We start from the raw sequence: 13,474 nt of genomic DNA on the forward strand, positions 1-13,474 counted from the left end.
GTGTGCAGATCTCAAGTGATAGTCTTTTAATAGATGTCAGATACACTTTAATGTTACTCTCTTTTATTTCAGTAACATTTTAATTAATTCATACTGATTGAATAAATGTACATTGAGACTTGTTTCCTAATGAGGGCACATTTAGAGGAAAGGTTTTGCATCATTCTGATATCCTGTGGGTAATTATATTCTAATTATATGGTGGGGGGGAAAAGTCTATAACTCAGTACTGATATTGTTCATTGGACCCAATTAATTACATGCACATAATGAAAGTTCATGATAAGGTTGACTGGCAGCGAGTTTAAAAATCTTTAACTCAATTGAATCCTAGCCTACCAGGAGTACAGAATTAGATCATAACCAGGTTTAAAAGTGGGTATTGGAACGAGATGAGTGAGTAGTGAAGAAAGCTAGATTGGTCTCTGCTTATGAGACAGTTTCCCTTACCCTGTCCCTTTATAAAGCAGAAAGGGAAAAATGCTAGCATACATTTTGTCTTCATTTCATGCCTTCCTTTACTTCGCCCCATTTAATAATGAACATATAGGATGTTCTAATTTTTATTTATGTCTCTAGAAAAGTAATTAGATTTTCAATTTCCCACCAAAGTAGATACAGCCCTGGATAGTGACAAACCAACCAATAAAAGATTAGTAAATAATAATGTGTATTTATTTCATAATCCATGATGATTTTGATTCTCCTGTTGTATATGTGAGTTTTTCAATGAATTTTTTCACTTAATTTCTAGCATTAATTTTTGAAATTATAATTAAAACTTTTAATTGTGGAATAAAAATAAAATTAAGGAATAAATTGTAAAACATAGGGTACCCTGCTTATGATGTGAGCATTATATGACAAGTATCACTGTCCACATAGTAACCAGTTTATTTCAAAGGTGGCGGCTCTGGTATAAAATTGAACATAAAGAATGAAAAAAATAAAATTTAAAACTGGGTACATTTCTTTGTGTTTTGATATCCAACTTCATTGTTTTGCATTCTGTGAAAAATGGGTCATCATGATAAAAAGTTTGAAGCAGTTTCCATTTTGTTTCTTTTCTCTTGTGAATGAATTTGACTTTTGTTTTGGGTAGTGAAGATGTTACAACGTTTTAGGACAAAGTCGTCTGAGCAAAAATGCAATCTATGTAAATATGGACTATATTGGACAGATTAAGGTCTGTCCAAATATGGACAGACCTTAACTGGTATATATATAGATATATATACTATATATACAGACCTTAACTGGTATAAAAATACATAGAATTTTTATACATCATAGTGTGCATTTCTTTATATACGCTAATATAAAATACCTTCATAAGTCAAATTCACTTGTCCTCTTATTTTAAAATATAGATGGCTATACAGCTGGGTGGAGGAAACAGATATATCTGATTCCTTTGGTATTTTGTTGTACAAAACCATGAATGTTCCAAAATCTTCTGTTTATGACTAGTTCTATTTAGGCATGTGGAACAATATACACAGCAGATTACACATTTGAGATAGGAAATGTGCCTTATTCAACTTATTCAATATGCATTATGACCTATAACTTCAAACTTTTTTGTAAATATGGCAGGTGCATTGACATTCTGACAAAAAATAATACAGAATTATAGTTGAAAATACTGTTTAAGAATTTTCTTTCACTATTAGTATTTAGACCAGATAGACTAGCTATTGGCTATGTTATAATTGCAACATAGTTCAATAGATATTTTTTCCATATCTGGTAATATGTTTTACTAATACTATTGTCCTGTGAGGTATGTAGATGTTATTCATATAGAAAAGCAGAGTTGTAGAGAGAGAGAAAGGGAATTAGCAGTGCCTGGTTGAAGAATGAGCTTTCTTAATCCCCTTTCCAGTTATTAATCCTAAAATGATTCTTCTGTTTTTATAATAGTAGAGATCAGTTTTAGCTCGGTTGAATCCAAGCTCAACATAGAACACAGAAAATCAGTGCAGTGTGTAGGCATTTATGAGCAACTGAATCCTTTGAAGTTGAGTACTAGCCTTATAATGAGTTTCTGAACAAAGATACTATAAAAAAGTTATTTTAATATATATGCTTGGAGGGGGGGGAGTTGAATTTAGATCTGGTTGTTGCATATTAAGTAATGACATAGCAACTGAAAGAGATTTTAAAAACAAAACAAAACACTTTTTTGCTTCTCTATTGTGTTTCATATTGCAGCTTCAGTTCTCTGAGAATCTAAATCAGACTAAATATAATGGTGTCCTTATCTACGCTGAGAGCTTTTTCATTTCTTTGAAGTCAGAAGGAAATTAATAATTGCCCTGGAGGAAAATGTATCTTCCTAACTAATTAGCTGTTCGACAAACACAGTTCAATGTTAAAATAATAAGATGCTGATAAACTGAAATGGCAGCCATTCAATCATTTTAAGGTATAGCTAGTTGCCTGCCCACAGCTCATCACTACTGTCTGTTTCTAAGTTTATTCCTTATATCCTCTCCCACTGGAGTTTAATATGATTTTATTTTCAAAATTCTTTTCCAACACTTTAATCTTTCTTGGACAGCATATATAATCAGCTGCTATAGACCAAGCTGGAGTTGCAAATCCAGTTGAAGGTCTTGGACCATATATTGATGTAAGTATTGAATGGGTACAAGATGTAAGGCAAGTTATCTACAGAAAACTGAATGAACTAAGGCCGACATGCTAAATATGATATGTAATTCTTTACCTTTTTGTTTAGACAAACTAAAAAAGGAGCACAAAGTATATTCATAAAGTTACCACATAGTGATTCCTTGTTCAGAAGAAGGAACAATCAGCAATTTTAGAAGTTATTCTTAAACACATATTCTCCGTCCCAGCCTTGTCTTGTTGCATGTATTTTGGCTACCAGTATTATGGGTGACAAAACACCTCCTTTTTAATGGTGTGATGTGATTTTTTTCCTTTTTTTTTTTTTCTGAGCTGCAAATGTTTTTCTTAAGACAGCTCTCAAATTAATTAGAAGCCCTAACTTTCCTTTATAGTATGGGCATGTGCAGCTCACTGGATGGTATTTTTGCTGAGAATTGGTTAATAATCTTGTAGACAGGATGACTCCTAGTTTCTGCCTAGAGATTTAGAGCTGGGTATTGTGCTACAGCTCTATGAGCTTTCAAGACAGCATGATGTGGTGTTCTAATACAGGCTCTTTTGATTAGCATGCATTCAGAGCTGGAAATGTGGAGCATTTAGAAAATAAATTTTCAAAATATTTTAGGTCATCTAAATCACTGTTACTTGGATGTGATATCTAATAGATATTACAGATAGTTTTGGCATAGTGGTGATGCGGTTTTTCTTTCAGTTTTCAGGATTTTTGAATTTTAATTTTCTTTGATTATTGTATAATTATGGATAGAAATTTCCTGGAATGCGAGTTTTGTAAGCAGGGTCTTGAATGCCATATAGGTTTAGAAAATTACAGTCTGGGAGTACCTAATATTATTAATAATCTATAATTATTATGTCCTTAAAGATTCCCATGTGATTAAACAAAATAGTTCTAAAGAATCATGGAACAACCTTCCTTCAAGTTCCTTAAGAAGTACCCCAAAGCACCAGTTTGGTATTCAAGTCACATATTTAAATTTCATCTTGCAAACATTTGAGGATATCTGTATGTGGTATTGTATGCGTTCCCTCTGATCCTCTATGAAGTTTTGGAGGTCTAGAAAAAGATTTTTTTATACTTTTTTAAGCTATTTTAGTTTATGCATAATAGCCTAAAACTATACTTCTCTCATTATGCAACTCCATGCCCAAATAGGTAATATGTTTCATTTCTAAATATATATAATAGAAGAAGAAATTATCATACAGAAGTAATCTCAAGTTTTAAGCTGTCACCTGTGAAACTGTGTAATGGTATTAAGCATTTATTAATGACTTTGCAATACTACATAATGTATAAGTAAATTGTTGTTTCATGTTATGAAATACATTGAATTAAATAATCTTGTGTAGGAAAAAATCCAGAAAAAAATATATTTGCAGTTATTGATTAAAAGGCAAGGTGAGAAAAAGCAGTTGTTGCTGTATTTGTCCTGGATTCTGTGTCAGCAATTAAATTATAAAGAGGCAGTTTTTTAGTGAGCCTTTAGTAACTATTCATCTGTTTTCACCCTAACAGCTATGATAGAGTATGGTATTTCTAAATGTCAGTGTTTTGTGTAAAGGAAAAGATTCTACCTCTGTATAAAGAAACAATATAAGCAGCTTTTGAGGAATAATGATGTATAGCTTGTTAATTGTAGCTATACAATTAGAAGAAGGCTTTTTAAACAAGATTCTTTGATTTGGATGATAATTCAAAGACTTGGAAGATAAAATCAAAATAGCTCTCCAGGTATTAAGTATCTCCTTTTATTATTCAAAAGAATTAAGTCCTCAGGTTTTCTAAGATTGTTAGCTGGTGTTAAAATGATCCCACACATACTTTCCAGTGTGTAAATTATGTAATGTGACAGCCAAAACATCAGTAAAGTCCACTTGTGCAATAGTGTAACAAAGTACTGTGTATGCTGTTCTTAAGTGTGACTGCTGCAAGGTAACATTCCTTGTGAACACCCTATCCATGCCCTTTGCCATCCCAGCTGTTTGGTGCTGCAGCCTAACATTCTCTTTTTCCAACAGACGCTTCCCACTTTAGGAGGTTTGCTCCCTGAGGTGCGTAGCGAGAGGCATCCACGAACGCTCGAGTACTAACAGTTCATGATACTGTACATTCTTTCTGCTACGAAGTGCATTTTGGGGCTGAAGCAAAAACCTAGAGATAATATTCTGGGTTATTATTTGGAAAGTCCTGTCTAATTTGTCAATTATTTTCTGATATGGAATAGATGCAATTGAGTAGTTCTCACCTGGCAGTGGTCTCTCTGGAGCAGTCCTGAATGGTAGATGCTCCAGCTAATGAATATTGACTTCAAGGGGGAAAATAAGTGATGAGAAGTGCAAAAAGGGGTGTAAAAAATTTTGTTGTGGTAAATACCATTTTGGAAGGTATGTGCACTAGCACATACCAAAAGAAAAAAATCTTCATTCTTTGAGCCATCAAAATGTACAATAGTGTTTAAATTTCTGTATTCAGTATCTCTGTCAACCCCATGCATGTTCACTAAACAAAATGGTTCACAGATACATTGGATCATTTTGTATGCTTTATTTAGCAAGATACTGAAAATAGCACAACTATTATAGAAATAGTTCTTAAATTGAAAGATAATTTTTTGCATTTTATAAAACCATTTTTTCAATCCATGTTAAATTTTTCTTAACATTATTTGAATTTTTAGACTTTTATCCATTCTTACCTTCTTCTGTTTTTATCTACTTTAGAAATTAAATTGTTTATTTCTTGACACTCTCTGATATCTTCAGAATGTTTTAGTTCCCAAAACAAAGATACTCTATGTCAGGCACAACTGGTATTTCATATATGAAAGAAAGGGTCTGCACAAGAATATTAAAAAAGAAATCAATGAAGTGGTGAATCTTTTTGTGTCCCATTAACAGATTTATTAATTAGAATTATTATACAATTCATCACATTATGTCATACAAACTAAGTCAAATCCTCACTAGTGTGACACATATCTAAAAATTATAGGATATATAACTCTAGGAAATCTAGAATGTCTTGTCAGCTTCTTCAGAAAGGTTTTAGAGAGCAGGTATCCATCTTTGATCATATTATTAACACTCTAGACACTTCTGTATCATGAATATTCTTTTTTTATCTATTGTTATCTGAGATCCATGACCTAATCTTGTATTGTCTTTGTGAATCAAGCAATGGTTTTGCTTATGGGATGGGAAATATAAACTGGAGAAGGAATGGTAATGCAGTAGTCATAGGACTAAGGCCCACTGAGGTTATTTACTGCTATTTGTATCATGCTGCTATTTGTATCACCCCAATATCCAAAACTTTGCTCTGGGTCATCGTTACTGCATTTTACTTGAGTCATTAATGACAGTGGGTTTGGGCACAGGTCTCAGCAGTGTATAAATACTTTTCCGCCAAATAGTAGCATGATAAATGCAAGAAGATCTTTAGTGCCACACTTTATAAGTAGGCCTCTTGAACATTTTTTAAACCTGTCTAAATGCGCAAACTCAGTGTTCTGAGTCTGTTACTTTTGGCTAAATTTTTATTTGAATTGTCACAAATGTGTTCTTTAGCTCGAGATTTTCCTAGACTTTTTCAAATTTGCTCTCTATCTCTGATTTTTGTTAGAAATCACAATTTTTACTAGCTTTTTCTCTGCTTTGCTGGCATCTAATTTGATTTTTGAAGATGTTGCAGTATCCATGAACCAGATTTGGCTAGAATGTAAAATCCTATCTAACAGGGTATACTTTCTTTTTATAAAAGGTAGTGACTTTTAAGGATAATTTTTCACAAAGTTGTTTAAAACATCAAGGAAACTTCTGAAATTTGTAATGAAATGTGAAGCTTCCTTCATATGGAAGGATCTTATTTGCTGTCCTTGGGACTTACCAATCTACTGTGCTAAATGTTTTCTCTTAATTCAAAAATTTTATTCTCTTTGAGTGTCTCATTCTGGTTCTACTTTCTGAAAAAATCATCAAATAAGTAAGTGCAGAGCTGGTGATTTCTTATGCAGTGTTACATACAGTGGTTTTGTTTCTAAGGTTAAGGACGAGGTGATTAGCTCTGATTGCTTCTGCTTTTTTCTCTTTAAAGCAGTGATACTGCAGTCTAGAGTCTTGGATCTCATCTTGCACCAAGTTACTCAAGGCATCCAAGAGCTCTGTTAACTAACCTCTTAGGAATCTCACTGCATACAGACAATTGTGTAGATTCCCCTGTTTTGTTTTGTCTGTTTGTTGTTTTTTTTTTTTTTTCCTCAGTGGCATATGTTTTTCCATTCTTTTATACAAAATGTGGTCAGACTGTCGCAGTTCCCCCAAGCACTTGGCTACTCCAAAATAACTTAGGATGACCTGGACCACTCTTTGCATCAGATCTAGACTGAGACTCTGTCAGTCTCACTTAAAGAAACTGAAGATGATATAAAAACAGTCAGGGTCCACATTTGTGTTAGAAGGCGCTGTATTAAGCTGGGAGTTACTCCCTTCCTGACAGAATCTGTGTCAGTGCCTTTTAGAAGTAAAAACTGCTCGTGAAAGAGTTTCATGGATTAATTGCTACTATGATCCTTAAGGCTTTATGGGAGATAGCACAGAGATGGTTTTGGCCTGGTATGGAATGTAAATGGTAACATTTAATGAACTTGTTACTGGATGGAGTTGCAGGGGTGCAACAATGTCCTTCATGTTCCTTTCCTAGTGCAGCAGCTTTGTGCCAGCCCATTCCCTTGACTAGTTTAAAGCCTCCTTGTACTTGTGAAGTGAGGAAAGCAGCCGGGGTGCAGTTGGGATTGGAGACACTGATTCTGTTTGATAAATATCTGCTGTCTTAATTTATGGTGCATTTTTTTGAAAACCTAAAAGGACATGCTGGGTGCAGTTTATAAATAGAATGAATGAGATACAAAAAATGAGAATACTTTTATTCCATGCAGAGTTATCTGAAATGGCCTGATAACAGTTGAAAATATGATTGCAACAATATAATACTGAGTTTTTCTCTTTCAAATAACCATCTCACTGTGCTGTGTAACAGCATCAAAAGTTGCCAGCAGCTTAGAATCTGATGTAGATTCTGGTTTCCTTCTGATACGAAATACATGTTTTATAAAAAGCTTCTCATCTAATTGATTATGGTTCATTTAGACTTGGGTATATTTTGCCAAAGTGGTAAAGCACTCTGAAACATCCAACCTCTGCTAGCAGTCAGGATGAAATTTTGAAAAATTACTGATCTCTTATCAATATGCTTATTAAACAATCAAGTATATTGTATTATTGGCTTTCAAGTTTCAGAATGGCACCCTGGTAATGTCAGATTATCTTTTCACATCATTGCATTAATTTGTGTTGTGACTGCACACTTTTCATCCATCTATTGCCTAGTCATTATGGAATGTCAGGCACATAGATAGATGTTATGTGAAGTGACCAGACATTGTGTATTAACTTGACTGAGATCTCATATTCATTAAAGCAGAGTCTGACATTACTTGCTAGTCAAAAAAAACAACTTTGGAGGTACAGTCTCAGTTACAGTTGTGTAGCATTATTTAATGTGTTAAAATGTTTCCTTTTCTCTTTTCAAGGAAAGACAAGCAACGGTGAAAAAAGAAAAGAGCTGCCCCCAGCAAATGAACAAACTGGGAGAACGGAACAAAATGCAAAGAGCAAATTCTGTCACTGTAGATGGACAAGGCCTTCAGGTGTGATTATTGTTATTTTAATATTAAGCAGATAATTTTAGGTATGAAGAGTGAAATATGTTTAAAGTGAAATATACATTCACTCTTCTAATATTTCACTTTTACATGATTAAAAAGTCAATAGGTAAATTGTTCCATTGGTTCAGGAATCCTGTGATACACTTCTGCTTCTCATGTGATTGTTAGGATTTCCTAAGATAATAAGGGGAAGGAAGACTAGCTCTAAAACACTTTTGTCATGGGGTGAATAGTTTATTTTGGTATCTGTCATGCAATGTTGTGTAAATTTACATTATTAATCTAAGTCTGTCCTGATAACTGTTAACTGTTCTCATTTGGACTTGTTAATTAATGGATGGAGTAAACTTCAAGGGTGTTATTTGTCCAGGCCTTTCTAAGTAGGGTATTTGGCATATCAACATTAACAGTGGTAAGAAGCAATGTGTATTCATTACTAGCAATATCTATAATAAAAATGGAAGTTTTTCTACTTGACAAGAAAATCTCATATGTGTGAAGAGCTAGTGTTATTTAAGAGTGGTGACTTAGAGGCATGCCTGAACTGCTGACTTGTTTCCCTTGAGATGTGAGTAGTTTTGAGTGAAATCAATGTCTATATGCAGGATGCTGCTGCTTTTTCTCCTCAGGAGTTAAATTATCATCATGATGACAATGTGATAGTCATTTAATATGCATAGTTGTCTGTTCTCTCTATCTTTTGATATGTTGCAGTGGGCTTCAGTAAAAAGATTCCATTACCATTTATCAATTACTTTGTGCCTCATAATTATTTCATCTTGTGTCAGGATAGGAACGTTTATTGTATTTGTTTTGTGTTTTAGGTTAGTCAAACATTCTTGTTATGACAACCCAAAGAAGGGGAAAAAATCCAAGCAAAACCTGAAAACACAAACCCTAAAACCTATCCAGTTACTTGGATGCTCCATTGATGGTATAGTTGGATATTAAAGCAATCATTATCCGTTGCTTTCAAGAATCTCTTCCTGTACTTAGAATTTTCACAGGCTCCATTGCTATCCAGATCATCTGGGACAAAACATGAAGCAAAAAATGCTAGAGTCATACTTGAAAGAAAGCTCAAGTTCTGTCTAATTAGACACAGTGTGATTAATAAGTTTGTGCTAAAGGAAATACACAGTATTTTCTAACTTTTGGGTGATATCCATGCAATTCCAGTGAGACAAAGTATTCTAGATAGAGGAGCATCTTTGGCATCTCCTTTTGGTTGCAGCACCATGTATCATTATGAATTTTGTGTTTACTCCAAGCATTAACTTACTTATGCTCATAGCTTATTTTCAGCTATTTTTAGTCTCTATTTGCCACTCATGTGATACTGTGCCTAGGATATAATACTTGGTCTACTCAAAACAGCAGCTTTTAGCACCATTGACTCTTCAATACAAAACTTTAAACTATTATATGTTCTGCTTTCAGGTCATAAGATTTTCCCTAAGTTTTTTTTAGTGTGATCCAAAACTTGTGTTCTATTGTGTCTTTCCAAGATGAACCAAAAGCCTATGTTTCATCCTTGCTTTTCTTTATTACTGCTAGAGCTGGAGAAAAAGAGAGTGGGGACAAAGATGACAGAATTATTATTGAATAGATTTGAGGTGTTTGTTGGAGTGCTTGGTGTTCTGTAATGACACATTTGTAATGTTGTGTGTGACATGGTACCATGGTGCTAACATTAGAAATAATTCTGCAGTTATAGCCTTAATTTGCTGATTGTACTGTGCTCTTTGTTTTTCATGGATGGATTTAGTTAGTTTTGAGTGGCAGGAATCCATCTTAGTATCGAATATTTAATTTTTGATTGGCATTAAAAATGGTAACCTGTTGTTAATGTAAATACTGTGAAGGCTGAGTGGACCTTGAAGGCTATCCTAAAAGGATATCCTAAAAGGATGGGATCAATGAGAATGTTAAGGCTTTTTTTCCTCATAGATTGTGTAATTTTTCAGGTCTTCTCACAAATATGTAAGATGCTATAAATATAACTGGCAATTAATATTAGTATTTTGCCCAAAGATGGTCTGGAGAAAACATTCTGTATCTGATCAAAGTATACTCCTCTAATTCTCCCATATCTGGCATGCTACTCTGTTTCTAATACTCTGATTCTGCTGGCATGGTCTCATTTTAACAAAATCTTCAGTGAGCAAGGTTTTTGTTTCAGAAAACTTAATCAGTATTAGTTATTAATTGCATTTGTTTATTATTTAAGATACAAGGTAAAAAAGCAAAGATCTTGATACTACTGCTGTTAGACCTCTGTTTTCAGTATGGGAGAAACTATATATAAGTGCTCCACCACTTTTTTCTTTTTCTTTAAGCCACTTGTCCTATAACATTGTGAAGATTGCCTTTAAATTGTGCTAGATTAGGGCTTGAAAATGTTCACTAATTTAGTCTAAATCTTTAGTTGCATTTCATTATATAAAAATACCGTATGTTATCTGGAAAAGTAATTTGGAAAAGCTGTAAAAATTTAATTAAAATTTATTTTGGAACCAAGTGGGATACAGACTATTTATTAGATTTTTTTTAATTTTTTTTTGATGAGCCAAACCCTTCTACTTGAAATAATCTCAATGAGTCTTGAAAGAAAAGATGTGAAATAGAAAATTCCATCACTTATCTTTTGTTGAGATAAAGGTCAAGCCCAAACCTTCCTTCCATCAGACAGAGTGAGCAGATAACTTAGTGGGAGTGGAGGTCTGCACAACTTTAAGACAATTAATCATAGTTAAGCACATTCATCTTGCTTCTTTCTAGCTAACCAGCATAATGATCAGGATTATTATTTCTAATTAGAGGAAGTAATAGATCATGTATAACCTTAGGATGAGTCTCATTAATTAACCTGCGTCCTAAGAGATTTCGGTAGGTATTCCATCTCTGTCACAATGAGCACCATTGGTTTACACTTAGTTCACCGGAATAAACACCATGGGAATTGGCTAAATAACTAAAATTGATTAAAACAGTAGGTAAAAATTAAATATATGACAAACTTCACTGTATTCTGCAATTTGATGTATGTTTCAACGTACAGCACATTTTTGTGCCAGGTAATACTGAGTTCGTTTCATGCTAAGCTTAATACCGCTTAATTTGTGGACTTTTCCATTATTTTTTGTATGTATTGTATTATACGTATAAAGATTTGATTCCGGTTTTCTGTGAAATCATGAATAGAGTTGACAAATTAGTGCTTAACATTTACTAGTAAAAGAAAAGTGCTTTTAGATGCATGTAGGATTATATACATATATCTGTAGTATGCCTGTAAAACTCCTTAACTATGATGTTTCTCAGGTTCTGCCTTAAATTACACTTTTTGAAATCTTCAGGTTTTTTTTATTTCAGGAATTATGAATAAGGATTTCAAGCAAGGCTTTTCAATGCATCATTTTGAAACACAAATGGTTTAAGGTTCATCTCTGAAGTTGTTAGTGTATGATTTTGGAGAAGATGACTTTAAACTCTTAATAGACTTTCAAAAATTTTGGAATTTATATAAGTCTAAAAGTGATGCTTCTAAATATGAATAGTCCAGCTTCATGATTTAAAGACCTGTATTAGAGATCATTTGATGTGATTTTTTTATGTTCAAGTCATTGGAGTGAAGGCAATGAACGCACACATCTCAGAGTATCTGAAAATACAGACTAACCCTAGTACTTAGAATGAAGGTGTTACTTTGTAAAGCTAAATATTAATGTGAATGTGTAAAACTTTCCATACACAAAAGAATTGAAAAAAAATAATGGTAGAAGTCAGTGTTTCCTTCCTTCTCTTCAACATTATTTTCCTCAGACTTGCCTTTCTTCCTTATGGTTTCTCCTCTACCTTCTTAAGTTTTTCAGCTTTCTCAGGTGTTTAAAGGAATTCCTTAATGTTATGGTTGCCACGTTTTAAAAAATGTGTGATTTCATATTATATCAAACATTGCAGATATTCATTGCATAATAAAAAAAAAATCTGCTATGTTCAATGTTCCATTATAGCTATAGTTGACCTTCATAGTATATAATATAGTGTCATTTCTCACTCCAAAATACAGTTTCTTTTAAGCTTTTTTTTTATTTTCCTTTGTTTTAAGGAAATTACTTAAATTAGCATTTAAAATTTTCTTCCCTACTCATGGATATATGTATGTGTGTATATATATATACACACAAAAATATATATCTCAATGGAGATAGGTTATGTGTGTATATATCTCAGTATTTCAGTGGCATTATTGGTTAAAACAGCAACACAGCTGTAAAACAGACAGCATTAAAAGAGAAGTCAATTGCAATTTCTGGCAAATTAATGAAGTGAGGATTATTGCAAATTATGCTTCCAGCATGGATTACATACCATAACATAGAGTTTGCATTAAGCTTTTTGTTTTCTGTCTACTATAGGAAAAAATGAATGCAACACACAGCATTAATGAGTGGCTGTGTTATTCCCTTCTTTTAGATCACTCCAGTTCCAGGCACTCATCCACTTTTAGTTTTTGTCAATCCTAAAAGTGGTGGGAAACAAGGAGAAAGGTAAGGGTTGTTTTCTTTTTCTTTTTCTTTTTTTTTTTTTTTTTTTTTTTTTCGTTTCTTGATTCTGGTCTGTGAAATGTTTAAAATGAATTTTAAAAATTTGTATATGTGGAAAAAATCCAAAATTTTATATTGCTATTCCTCACAGTTGAACATCCTATATTTCTGTACCTATAAATTCTGCAGTTAAAAACAAGAGTTAATTCTATAGAATAGTTCTGTTTCAAATCAAAATAGCTATGTTCATTGCATGGGTTTATGTGATTTGCATGAAGATGTGAGTTGCCATATCTTGTATTAAAACTTTGAAGTGCTAACAGTTTTCTTTTAATCTATGTAATGATTATACAGGCAGGCCAGTAGATTAAATTAGAAGCAGTACTCAATTTTCTAAGGTATGATTTTCTTTTTAAAGACTTAGTAGTAGAGGCTTTCAAGCCTCTTCATAAGGTTTCCTTCAAATAAACCTTTTGATTTCTGTAGATAGAAAGCATTCTAATAATCCAGTTGAATTATTAGAGTCCAATCACACAAAATTAA

General features: G+C 33.0%; 1 protein-coding gene across 6 annotated transcripts in view; it reads left to right on the forward strand.

The window, feature by feature from the left end:
* DGKB (diacylglycerol kinase beta) overlaps positions 1 to 13,474 on the forward strand; it is a 337,798-nt gene that overhangs the window by 111,108 nt on the left and 213,216 nt on the right. For 4 of the 6 annotated variants that reach the window (XM_068209914.1, XM_068209905.1, XM_068209924.1 and 1 more), the window contains 3 exons: positions 4,678 to 4,710; positions 8,247 to 8,363; positions 12,861 to 12,934. In XM_068209914.1, the coding sequence (XP_068066015.1) occupies positions 4,678 to 4,710; positions 8,247 to 8,363; positions 12,861 to 12,934 (224 nt within the window). The remainder of the gene's footprint in view (positions 1 to 4,677; positions 4,711 to 8,246; positions 8,364 to 12,860; positions 12,935 to 13,474) is intronic. The other 2 variants (XM_068209932.1, XM_068209940.1) reach the window with 1 other exon arrangement.

This window comes from Anomalospiza imberbis, chromosome 1 (genome assembly GCF_031753505.1).
Source record: "Anomalospiza imberbis isolate Cuckoo-Finch-1a 21T00152 chromosome 1, ASM3175350v1, whole genome shotgun sequence".
Taxonomy (NCBI): Eukaryota; Metazoa; Chordata; class Aves; order Passeriformes; family Viduidae; genus Anomalospiza; species Anomalospiza imberbis.